The sequence below is a fragment of the Gadus macrocephalus genome, chromosome 6 (assembly GCF_031168955.1).
Source record: "Gadus macrocephalus chromosome 6, ASM3116895v1".
Lineage (NCBI taxonomy): Eukaryota > Metazoa > Chordata > Actinopteri > Gadiformes > Gadidae > Gadus > Gadus macrocephalus.
The window spans coordinates 19,417,196-19,429,435 of NC_082387.1; the positions used below are offsets into that span (position 1 = coordinate 19,417,196).

The window sequence follows — 12,240 nt, forward strand, 5'->3', positions numbered from 1 at the left end:
TCTCTGGTCTCTTATCACTTCCGAGGAGGAGACCAGGGAACGGCGTGCTGTTCTTATGAACCATCATCACTCTGGGTTGACTGAGATGTTATGTGGCAGCTGATTGAGCGCATTTGAGCACAAATCTTCCAAACAAGGTCGATGAGAGATATATTTCAGAAGCTCAAACCATTAATAAAGGGTTACTTGATTTATTTCATTTATTTTATTAAACTGTTGACTCTGGGGCCCTGACGAATCTTCTAAAACGTAACGAAAACATTGCAAGTGCCAAAGCTTCTAAAAACAATGCAGTGCTGCCATCTAGCGAAATGTTGTATAGTTTTAACCTCACTCCCAAGTGTAAATAAATAACCACATTTACCAAAGATGCACATTAAATATTCTTAAAAACGCTTTTTGCAAACATACGGATTAAACAATTGTACAGGTGTGTGTGCGTGTGTGCCTTCAGTCTGAGTTGAGGCAGAGACACACGCCCTGCAGCACCCAGTGGGAGATGTGTTTGGTGGTGGACAGGTCCGCCTCAAACACCAGCCCCACCCCCATGGCGTTCCTCCGCATGGACGTGGTGTAGACCGGGGTCCGCAGCGTGTTCTGAGGGCCACAAAGGGGGTCATCTAGTGCTCACATGAGGGATGAACACACACACACACACACACACACACACACACACACACACACACACACACACACACACACACACACACACACACACACACACACACACACACACACACACACACACACACACACACACACACACACACACACAAAGGGTGGAGCTTGCCCACTAGCAGGTCCACTGGGGCCTCCTAACCTGGGTTGGTTGCCTGCCGGGTGCTGTAATAGTGATACTGGTTGAGCGGTGCTTACCCGCAGAGACAGACGATGGTCCTCGATGGGGATGACCTTGAGGACGGGCAGCTGGACCACCAGCACCTTTGCCTTACTCCTGACCAGGCAGCCCTCATCCACGTCCCAGTCGGCCCCTTCCAGATACAGGCCAGACACAAAGCACCCTGGAAAACACACACACACACTCAGCACAAGGCGTACAGCCCGTACGGAGCCTATAGAGAGAGTGCTTGGCGGGCCGTCCTCTGAATGTGTCCTAGTCTCCAGGGCTGAGAGTGTCTGTGAGGGCGTCACTAACAGACATCAGTAGTACTGGGTAAGTGGTCTGAGTGGAAGACCTCACCTTGTCCTGGTCTCTCGTTGACCTCCTCCTCACTGCGGTACCGTGTGACCTGGGTGTAGAGCGTGGAGCGGTCCAGAGGCCAGCCGTTCTTCCTGCACGTGGCCTGGACCAGAGCGGTCAGGTAGGATTCTGGGATATGGAGTCCAGACAGCCACATCACGTTGGGTTCTCCCTCTTCCACCTGGAACACAAAGAGAACCGTATTGACGACACACACATAACACACGTTCTCTCTGCGTCGTATATCCCAGCTGAAGGCTTCGTAACTTTGGCCTTTGTCCCTCCACACACAGATCTGCTTGAAAAGGACTCTTCACTACTTCACCTCGCACAAGGCTTATTCGTCTCTAAAACAGTTATAATTCTAATAGTTCTAATACTTAGAGAAGAAATACACAACAAACATAAAGCCACATGTAAATATTACATTTAGTGTTTTTCACCTTAGCTGAATCAGTGAGGAAACAAAGGCCAACCGTTCCCCAACTGGTGAAACTCTGTGCTCCATCAGCTGTACTGGAGTAGCTGTTCTTACCCAGCAGCTGTACTGGAGTAGCTGTTCTTACCCAGCAGCTCTACTGGTGTAGCTGCTCTTACCCAGCTGCTGTACTGGTGTAGCAGTGCTGGTGTAGCTGCTCTTACCCAGCTGCTGTACTGGTGTAGCAGTACTGGTGTAGCTGCTCTTACCCAGCTGCTGTACTGGTGTAGCAGTACTGGTGTAGCTGCTCTTACCCAGCTGCTGTACTGGTGTAGCAGTACTGGTGTAGCTGCTCTTACCCAGCTGCTGTACTGGTGTAGCAGTACTGGTGTAGCTGCTCTTACCCAGCTGCTGTACTGCGAGTAGCGCCGGTTGAAGTGCAGCATCCAGTTCCCCAGGGACTTCAGGGTGTCGGGCGCCAGCTTCCTCCAGATGTCTGGGATGTTCCCGTTGAACAGGGCCCGGGCCACCTGGTCCAGCTCGCTGCTCATGCCCACCTCGCCGGCCAGCGCCTGCAAGACGCAGCCGTGAGACTGACTGGTGAGGACCACACTCACCTCTACATCGCGACCCGTGTAGAAATATCACAGGGTTTGAGATCAAGATGAAGCAGGAAATAGGCTTCCTGCTCATGTCCTAAATTGTTTGTAAAGGACATCCTGACTCATTTTTATGAATAAACATCCTGCAACACCATGACAACCGCCATAAACAGGCATCAGGGTTGATTGATGGAGGTGCTTGATGGATGGAAATCGTTATTTTAGTTATTATACACATCAGTGACTTAGCTCTTTCACTGACATCAGAAGCTTGGCGCTATCACTGACATCAGTGACTTAGCTCTATCACTGACATCAGTGACTTAGCTCTATCACTGACATCGGTGACGTAGCTCTATCACTGACATCAGTGACTTAGCTCTATCACTGACATCGGTGACTTAGCTCTATCACTGACATCGGTGACTTAGCTCTATCACTGACATCAGTGACTTAGCTCTATCACTGACATCAGTGACTTAGCTCTATCACTGACATCGGTGACTTAGCTCTATCACTGACATCGGTGACTTAGCTCTATCAGTGACTTAGCTCTATCACTGACATCGGTGACTTAGCTCTATCACTGACATCGGTGACTTAGCTCTATCACTGACATCGGTGACTTAGCTCTATCACTGACATCGGTGACTTAGCTCTATCACTGACATCAGTGACTTAGCTCTATCACTGACATCAGTGACTTAGCTCTATCACTGACATCAGGGATAGATGACTCACCCCCTGTACTAGACCCACCCTCTACACTAGACCCACCCTCTGTACTAGACCCACCCTCTGTACTACTAGACCCACCCTCTACACTAGACCCACCCTCTACACTAGACCCACCCTCTGTACTAGACCCACCCTCTGTACTACTAGACCCACCCTCTGTACTACTAGACCCACCCTCTACACTAGACCCACCCTCTGTACTAGACCCACCCTCTGTACTAGACCCACCCTCTGTACTAGACCCACCCTCTGTACTAGACCCACCCTCTGTACTAGACCCACCCTCTACACTAGACCCACCCTCTGTACTACTAGACCCACCCTCTACACTAGACCCACCCTCTGTACTAGACCCACCCTCTGTACTAGACCCACCCTCTACACTAGACCCACCCTCTGTACTACTAGACCCACCCTCTACACTAGACCCACCCTCTGTACTAGACCCACCCTCTGTACTAGACCCACCCTCTGTACTAGACCCACCCTCTGTACTAGACCCACCCTCTGTACTAGACCCACCCTCTGTACTAGACCCACCCTCTGTACTACTAGACCCACCCTCTGTACTAGACCCACCCTCTGCACTAGACCCACCCTCTACACTAGACCCACCCTCTGCACTAGACCCACCCTCTGTACTACTAGACCCACCCTCTGTACTACTAGACCCACCCTCTGCACTAGACCCACCCTCTGTACTAGACCCACCCTCTGTACTAGACCCACCCTCTGTACTACTAGACCCACCCTCTGTACTAGACCCACCCTCTGTACTACTAGACCCACCCTCTGCACTAGACTCACCCTCTGCAGCTCGGCCAGCGAGAGGCCCATGCGGACCAGCAGCTTGTTGAAGCGCTCCAGCTCCTGCAGCAGGACCACGGAGGTGGGCGACATGTCCAGGCCCAGCCTCTTCCGGAGCACGTCCAGCTGGAACACAGCGGGCAGCTTGTTCTGGATGTCCTGGGCCACCTGGCTGATGTACTCGTCTCTGCTCATGCCTCCTCCAGTGTCCCCTGGCGCCAACCACAAACTCAAATCATTGTATGGATGTGGGACTGGATGTGCAGATACATCCGTACTCACAATCGATACAGCCCTGTATATCATCCAGACCGGGTTATGGAATGCATCACATAGGTCAAAGCTTCTGACAGATTTGTAGCTCTATGAGGTAGGGGGTGGGTGTTAGTTGTCTGGGGCTGCAGCTCTATCAGGCGGGGTGTTACCTGTTTGGGGATGCAGCTCTATGAGATGGAGGGGGGGCTGTAGCTCTATGAGATGGAGGAGGGGCTGTAGCTCTATGACAATGAGAGGGGCTGCAGCTCTATGAGATGGAGGGGGGGCTGTAGCTCTATGACAATGAGAGGGGCTGTAGCTCTATGAGATGGAGGGGGGGCTGTAGCTCTATGACAATGAGAGGGGCTGTAGCTCTATGAGATGGAGGGGGGGCTGTAGCTCTATGACAATGAGGGGCTGCAGCTCTATGAGATGGAGGGGGGGCTGTAGCTCTATGACAATGAGAGGGGCTGCAGCTCTATGAGATGGAGGGGGGGCTGTAGCTCTATGACAATGAGAGGGGCTGTAGCTCTATGAGATGGAGGGGCTGTACCTGTCTGGGTCTGTAGCTCTATGACAATGAGAGGGGCTGTAGCTCTATGAGATGGAGGGGCTGTACCTGTCTGGGTCTGTAGCTCTATGACAATGAGAGGGGCTGTACCTGTCTGGGTCTGTAGCTCTATGGGACTGAGAGGGGGCTTTAGCTCTATGAGATGGAGGGAGCTGTAGCTCTATCAGACTGAAGTGGGGCTGTAACTCTATGAGATGGAGGGTGTTACCTGTCTGAGGCTGCAGCTCTATGAGGTGGGTCCACATGTCTCTGGCTGCCTGAGTGTAGTATCCTATCTCCGCATTGGGGTGCAGCCCAAACACCTCGGGGGTGTTGGCCAACGGCAGGGACTCGATCTCTCCTGGGGAATTAAGAGAAAGAGCAGAGAGTGTCAACACATGAAAGTCATCCTCTGGTGTTCACTTCTTTCTAACCAGGGTTACTGACCAACGTATGTATCTTTGAGCCCCTGGGGAGGGATCTTGTAGTCTGCATCCCGATTGTGGAAGAGGTGGAAGGGTTGGAAGACGTCGAAGATGAAATCTCCTAGGTACTCGTCCATGTAGACATTGAGGATCCTGCGGTCGAAGCTGTCGATGGCGCGGCCTCCGTACATCACCTAGGAGATGCAGCAGCTCAGGGTAAATGCAGGGGTCAACTCGCATCGACAAAGGGCCAGCCGGGTGTTAGCACTCTGACTTTATCCAAGTTAGCCAGTAAGCCTCTGCAATTTATATGGACAATTTGAACAGCTAGCCAGTAAGCCTAAACACTACGGTTGTCCATTGAGTCTAACCTCTCCAATTAGGTACTTCAGGCTTTCCCAGGGGATCTCTGCATCTCCTTGGTTGTGGGCTTTAGTTAGATACGTATCCAGGATCTCCATACACACCTGGAATACGAACAACATCATGGAAAACATGAACTTATACAGAAACCGACAAACATCCAAAGACCAAACAGGCCGATGACGATTGGAGAAGTAGGAAAAGTGCAAGGCCTTGAGAGCGAGCTACAATCCTTGGGCTTTCTTTGACTAGGAAGGCCGGAGCTCACCTGGAAGTCAGACTCGTTGAAGTCGTACGGCACGTTCCAGCCAATCTTGCCGTACTTGCGGCGCTCTTGCACCACGGCGTGGAAAAAGGCGAGCACGTAGACCAGGCTGCGGTAGGCCGGATGCTGGCAAGACATGAGCGTCTCATGGGAGATCTTGAAGTAGGTGGCCCTCATGTTGAGCTTCAGCCCGTTGGGCGGCTCCGTAACCACCTATGGATCAATCAACGATACACTGACGATAATATTCCCCTCTCTCAATCTTTTCAAATGGGTAAAGGCAGGTGCCCTGTGGAGGCCTACTCCTCGCTGTGTCTCACAGGTCCTTCCCCTGGGCAAGTTGGGGTTTCCTATTTGTTAAATGCAGCCTTTGGCTCTCTCTTTGGTCCACACCACTACTGACCTTGAGGGCTTTTTGCAGGATGCCGATGGGGAAGTCCTGGATGGGGTCTGTGGTGAGCCAGAGGCGGTAGTCCGGGTGGGGCTTGGTGATCCTCTCTAGAGATTTCTCCAGCTGCCTCAGCCACCGGACCAGCAGGTGGCAGTTCTGCAGCATCAGCCACTGGCCCCGGGACGCGGCCGTCTCCAGCAGCTGCAGCGCCACCTACAGCACGGGGGTTTGAGAAGAGTAGCTCAGTCTGTATCTCAGCCTTCAGTTCATTGATTTAATGTTGTTTTGAAAGGGGCAATATTGTTTGGACCACCTTGTGTCAATTTGACGTAAAAAAGCATTCAAGAATTCAAATTGGCATGGTTTCATTACTACGTAGCTTGTAATTTTCATTGATTGAATTCATGAGATGGAGGAAGGTGCTGAACTCTGACCTTCTCCTGGCCCTGACCCATGGCCAGGAACTTGAGGCGGTTCCCCCCGAAGCCCGACCTCTCGGCCAGCTTCATGAGGTCGCTGGCGGGGTCGGAACCAGGGCTCAGGATAAACACGATGGGGGAGTTGGGGCTGCTCTGCTCATAGATGGCATCGAAGCTTATCACCGGAGGCTGCACGTACCTGGGCGGTCACAGAAAGAACAGAATATTGTCTATACTTGCTCTAATGAGGTAGTGCAATTGAACATTCTTTAAACCAAACACTCTGGATCGTTATCCAGCCATAATAAAAACAACGCTATAAGGCGATTTCTGATTGATACAAACCACAACCACAAACCCTGCTGTGGTGCTCTTTGGTTTGATCAGCTTGGATCAAGAGTAACATAAATGCACATTCCACCTGTTCAGATGTCACAAACTGATAGTCAACGTCTCTGCAGTTAGGTGGAGGTATGTTTCTAGATGTCTCTGTGTCATTACCTGGGGCCCATGGTGGTGCTGACATAGTCGCTGACTGCCCGGTATACTCGGTCCAGCCGGAAGCAGCGCAGCAGCAGCAGCCTCTGGAAGGGCGTCAGGTTCTCCTGGTACTTCAGGGGGAGAGCGGACTGCTCCGGGCCATCCAGGTCGTACCACTGAGGGGATCAGACCATAAGAGGATCACACCATCAGAGGATCAGAGGATCAGAAGATCAGACCATCAGCGGATCAGAGGATCAGACCATCAGAGGATCAGAGGATCAGAGGATCAGACCATCAGCGGATCAGAGGATCAGACCATCAGCGGATCAGAGGATCAGACCATCAGAGGATCACGCCTACCTCAAACACTGTTCATAGTGGATAAAATTTGCAGTGTTCAAATACTGCTTCAAATAACCTGGACATAGCTGTAGAAAATGCTGATCGATATTTATTTAAAAATGGTATCGATAAAATCACATCCTATAACTGAAATATTCTGCAAATAAAAAATGTTGGCCAAACCTCTCATTGTTGTACCAGGGACACATGCATTTACAACACGCTGCAGCAGGATCCTATCTGAGTATTAAACCAGCAACCTTAGAGGTGCATCATCCCACCTGCCTACCTCCTGAGCCAAGTGGTCAAAGCTTTCTTCAGATGATTTCCTTCACTAACTAAAGAGCTGACTCACCGCCTCCCATTGGCCCGGGTGCTGCTCCACGTCATCGGGCAGAGAGCCAAACTGCTCAGGGAAGAGCTCTGCCAGCCTCACGATGTCCTCCCAGCCCTGGTCTGGAAGCCAGGGGCAAGGCTTCTGACGCTGGCTTTTCTCCAGGGACAGGTTGCCTGTAGACAGGGAGTTTGGGGAACTTGAGTGGAAGCAACTTTTTCCTGGCAACGGTTGTTTACTTCCTGTAGTCTCACGATTGCTTTACACACGTTTTAAGGCAACGGTTGATGAGGAAATGACGAAATGACTGGATCCTGCTGACCAACCAAACAGACAACAACACATGCTCTGGATATGGATATCTGCAGTATGTGTCTCTGACCCTTCAGGAAGAAGTGCAGCTCCTCCTGCGGGGCCCGGCCCTCGGCCTGCTCCGTCTTCACCGTCATGTTGAAGGAGAAGAGCAGCTTGTGTCTTTCAAAAAGCCCTGTGGACGAAGTAATATGGTGTTAGATAATAACTATCTATTATGCTGGGAATGCTTTTCAAGACCACTCAAAGGGGGGAGGGGGACTACAAGACAAGGCCCATGAACCAGCAACCCTCCGACTGCTTTGTCTCTTTGTTGTCCCGCGTGTCTCTCTTACCCGTACAGCCGTAGTTGTAGACGTTGTGCGTCAGGGTGTCCATCATGTTCTTCAGCCTCTTGGGCAAGATGGAGTCGGGCATGGATTTGCGCAGCGAGAGATTGAAGACGTCCAGGTAGGCGGCCAGAGAGTACTGGTACATGCTGTTGACAACCGCCATCTCCGCCAGCACAAAGAACAAGATGGCGCCGCACTTGGCCGCAGGGCGGTAGCCGTCGCGCAGCTTGTCGATGTCTACAGACGTCTTCTGAGCTAGCTTTAGTTTCTCAAACACCTACGGAGAAACGCAATGCGCAAAAAGCTCGGTTGTCCACACCAACAAACTACGGCCTGCTTCATATTACTTATGCTGACATGCATTTTGAGGTTTTGCTCAGAACAGGGAAATTATTTGAACAGCTAAGAGTTGTTGAGTAATGTTTGGTTATTAGAAATATTAAAAATCGGATTTATTGTTATTTGTTCTATGCTGTAGGGCAGCACACTTTTTTAAGAATTATTCCATTTGAGTCACAGAATAGTATGACTTGAGCAATCCGTTCCATTTTGAGGACAACTTGTCAGCACCATCCATGTAGTGTGTCTGTCATATAGGAAAGTGTATTTGCTGCGCTGTTACAAGCTGAAGCTCTTTCACTGGTAAACTTTGACAGTCTAGATCTAGGATGGATTTAGGAGTGCAACAGTATGGATAACCTCTGCCCAGGGTCAGAGGAGATCCCCATGGGACTGACCTCGCCGGCCTTGGACTTGGTCTCCTCCAGGGTGCTCAGCAGCTCCGTGTTGTCCAGCATGTTGCCGCTGGAGGTGGCCAGCTCTCGCAGCAAGGAGTCCTCCAGCTCCTTCAGCAGTTTCTTGTTGTCACTGGTCTCTAGGATCAGCCGCTCCCGCTGCTCCTCAAGCTCCTTCCTCTCAAAGCCCACGATCACGCTCAGCAGCTGGTCCTCTAGGCCTTTCAGGGTCACTGGGAGACCAAACACACTGGGGGTCAGGGTTCATCCCATACACTTAAGGACCTCTCAAGCCCCACCTCTGAGAATCCACCCCTAACAGAGGGGTTGAGGGCAACATCAAGTAGCCGTAACCCATACAAATCTCTCACTGGGGTTCAAGACGACTTTTAATATTGATACTTAAAACATTTACACGTTTTTCTTTTAGCAGAAATATTGGATCCAACCCATAAAATGTCATCCATGAAGGTGAAGAATTTCCTTTCCATTTATTTCTATATCAGGGTCGCTGGAGGTTGAAGCGGAACGGGGCCTTCATAAGGAACATCTGCGTCTCACCTGTATAGTTAATGACCATGGCTTTCCCGAACACGGACGGGGAGAACTTGGGGTTGGACAGCTTGGTGTTGAGGTAGAGCCTGAAGTTGGGGTCATAGTCCACCTCCTTGTCTCCCAGCACGATGACCTGCCTCCCCTCGGCGCCCTTCACGTTCTTCTCCAGGACGTTGTCGATGACGGGGTCGATGTACTCGTCCACGCCCTGGAACAGGAAGGGGAAGCCGTACTTGATGGCCATCTCCAGCTGCTTCAGGAAGTCTGGGTCGTTGAAGGAGGAGATCTGCCGCAAAGGACCAAAAATCACTTTCAATATTTTGTCATTTCTCACTCTGTGGGTATGACAAAATGGAAAGGGGCTAAAGAGTTGCTGTAAAATACTAAAGAACAATGCCTTGAGGTTGTTCTTCTCCTCCTTCTTCTTGATCCAGTTAAGCGCCTGCTGCTGGGGGTCGATGCACATGGGGAAGCGGCTGGCCCTGGTGGTCAGGATGCCGTTCTGGACCGACAGCTCGTCTGGAGGCAGGCCTTCAGACCCCCACCTGCAGGGACACCAAGCAGGCACTCTTTAAAGGTTTCAAATCAACACCATGTGTGGAAGCCTCAGCCGAAATACTTCTGAAGTCTTCATGGTGGTAGATAATATATATATATATATATATATATATCATAGCTGTCATCATCCAGCCATGAGGCTCTGGGCCGTCTCTCCCAGGACGTCCTGCTGAACCCTAGGAGCTTCTACCAAAAAACAGAGCAGAGGACAGAGCTGTAGGAACGTGGGTTCCTCACCTGCTGATCTCCACCTCATCGGTGAGCAGCACCTCAACCCTGAAGGGCTGGCTGAGGGGGATGCCTCTCTCCCGCACGTCCTCCTCCCAGACCTCGTACACCATCTGGTTCCTGAAGTCCCAGCTGAAGGCTCCCTCGTAGCTCAGGAAGGCGGCGCCGATGAGGCAGTCTCCGAGGAGACGCACCCGCCGCTGCTTCAGCTCCACCAGGTCCACGCTCCAGCTGCAGCCGGGATCCAGGAGGGAAAGGGGGTTTAGACCCAGGAGGTGAAGGGGTTTAGACCCAGGAGGTGAAGGGGTTTAGACCCAGGAGGGAAAGGGGGTTTAGACCCAGGAGGTAAAGGGGGTTTAGACCCAGGAGGTAAAGGGGGTTTAGACCCAGGAGGTGAAGGGGTTTAGACCCAGGAGGTGAAGGGGTTTAGACCCAGGAGGTGAAGGGGTTTCGACCCAGGAGGTGAAGGGGTTTAGACCCAGGAGGTGAAGGGGTTTAGACCCAGGAGGTGAAGGGGTTTAGACCCAGGAGGTAAAGGGGTTTAGACCCAGGAGGTGAAGGGGTTTAGACCCAGGAGGTAAAGGGGTTTAGACCCAGGAGGTGAAGGGGTTTAGACCCAGGAGGTAAAGGGGTTTAGACCCAGGAGGTAAAGGGGGTTTAGACCCAGGAGGTAAAGGGGGTTTAGACCCAGGAGGTGAAGGGGTTTAGACCCAGGAGGTGAAGGGGTTTAGACCCAGGAGGTAAAGGGGTTTAGACCCAGGAGGTAAAGGGGTTTAGACCCAGACCCAGTGTGTGGGTGGTGGTGGTGGTGGTGGTGTGTGGGCCGGATGTTAGTGGTGTTGTGTGGGCTGGGTGGTGTCGTTGTGTGGGCTGGGTGGTGTCGCTGTGTGGGCTGGGTGGTGCTGTGTGGGCTGGGTGGTGCTGTGTGGGCTGGGTGGTGCTGTGTGGGCTGGGTGGTGCTGTGTGGGCTGGGTGGTGCTGTGTGGGCTGGGTGGTGTCGTTGTGTGGGCTGGGTGGTGTCGTTGTGTGGGCTGGGTGGTGTCGTTGTGTGGGCTGGGTGGTGCTGTGTGGGCTGGGTGGTGTCGTTGTGTGGGCTGGGTGGTGTCGCTGTGTGGGCTGGGTGGTGCTGTGTGGGCTGGGTGGTGCTGTGTGGGCTGGGTGGTGCTGTGTGGGCTGGGTGGTGCTGTGTGGGCTGGGTGGTGCTGTGTGGGCTGGGTGGTGCTGTGTGGGCTGGGTGGTGCTGTGTGGGCTGGGTGGTGTCGTTGTGTGGGCTGGGTGGTGCTGTGTGGGCTGGGTGGTGCTGTGTGGGCTGGGTGGTGTCGTTGTGTGGGCTGGGTGGTGCTGTGTGGGCTGGGTGGTGCTGTGTGGGCTGGGTGGTGTCGTTGTGTGGGCTGGGTGGTGCTGTGTGGGCTGGGTGGTGCTGTGTGGGCTGGGTGGTGTCGTTGTGTGGGCTGGGTGGTGCTGTGTCGTGTGCCGGGTCCCCCTCCCTCACCGCTTGTTCTCGGAGCCCAGGCCAGAGATGAGTTTATCAGCAGCGATCAGCCTCCTCTCCATGATCTCAGCCTCCTCCTGCAGCAGCTGCTTCTCTCCCATGGCCGAGTCGTAGCGGTCCCCCAGCGCCCCCAGCTCCCTCTGCAGCGCCACCAGCTCCTTCTGGATGCGCTCCAGCTCCCGCTTGCTCTGGAAGAAGTTCCTCTCCAGACGAGCCACCTGACCGCCCGATAAGGACGTATGTTATCATCGTGTACTTCCGCCTGGCAGCTCGTAGCACACATTCCACCATGTTCAAAAGACAGATAAGTGCAGAAGAAGGCGAGGTTTGGAAAAGAAACCCCAACACTCGTCCCCTCCCTCATCCCGGCACACACTCCCGCATTTCACACACCTGTGATTGACATGCAAGATGGATTTCCCAAAACAGCTTAAAG

The 12,240-nt window shown here is 52.6% G+C and overlaps 1 protein-coding gene across 1 annotated transcript in view; it reads right to left on the reverse strand.

Annotated features, from left to right (window-relative positions):
- Positions 1–12,240, reverse strand: part of dnah10 (dynein axonemal heavy chain 10) — a 42,079-nt gene continuing 29,839 nt past the window's right edge. The window contains exons 59-78 of the mRNA XM_060054769.1: positions 11,805–12,022; positions 10,322–10,543; positions 9,924–10,071; positions 9,533–9,812; positions 8,975–9,204; positions 8,241–8,514; positions 7,976–8,080; positions 7,615–7,769; positions 6,936–7,090; positions 6,450–6,633; positions 6,028–6,228; positions 5,628–5,837; positions 5,368–5,463; positions 5,019–5,190; positions 4,801–4,932; positions 3,767–3,978; positions 2,024–2,191; positions 1,202–1,382; positions 877–1,022; positions 1–597 (exon numbers count right to left, since the gene is read on the reverse strand). Coding sequence (XP_059910752.1) covers positions 451–597; positions 877–1,022; positions 1,202–1,382; positions 2,024–2,191; positions 3,767–3,978; positions 4,801–4,932; positions 5,019–5,190; positions 5,368–5,463; positions 5,628–5,837; positions 6,028–6,228; positions 6,450–6,633; positions 6,936–7,090; positions 7,615–7,769; positions 7,976–8,080; positions 8,241–8,514; positions 8,975–9,204; positions 9,533–9,812; positions 9,924–10,071; positions 10,322–10,543; positions 11,805–12,022 — 3,636 coding nt within the window. The 3' untranslated portion in view covers positions 1–450. The remainder of the gene's footprint in view (positions 598–876; positions 1,023–1,201; positions 1,383–2,023; positions 2,192–3,766; positions 3,979–4,800; positions 4,933–5,018; positions 5,191–5,367; positions 5,464–5,627; positions 5,838–6,027; positions 6,229–6,449; positions 6,634–6,935; positions 7,091–7,614; positions 7,770–7,975; positions 8,081–8,240; positions 8,515–8,974; positions 9,205–9,532; positions 9,813–9,923; positions 10,072–10,321; positions 10,544–11,804; positions 12,023–12,240) is intronic.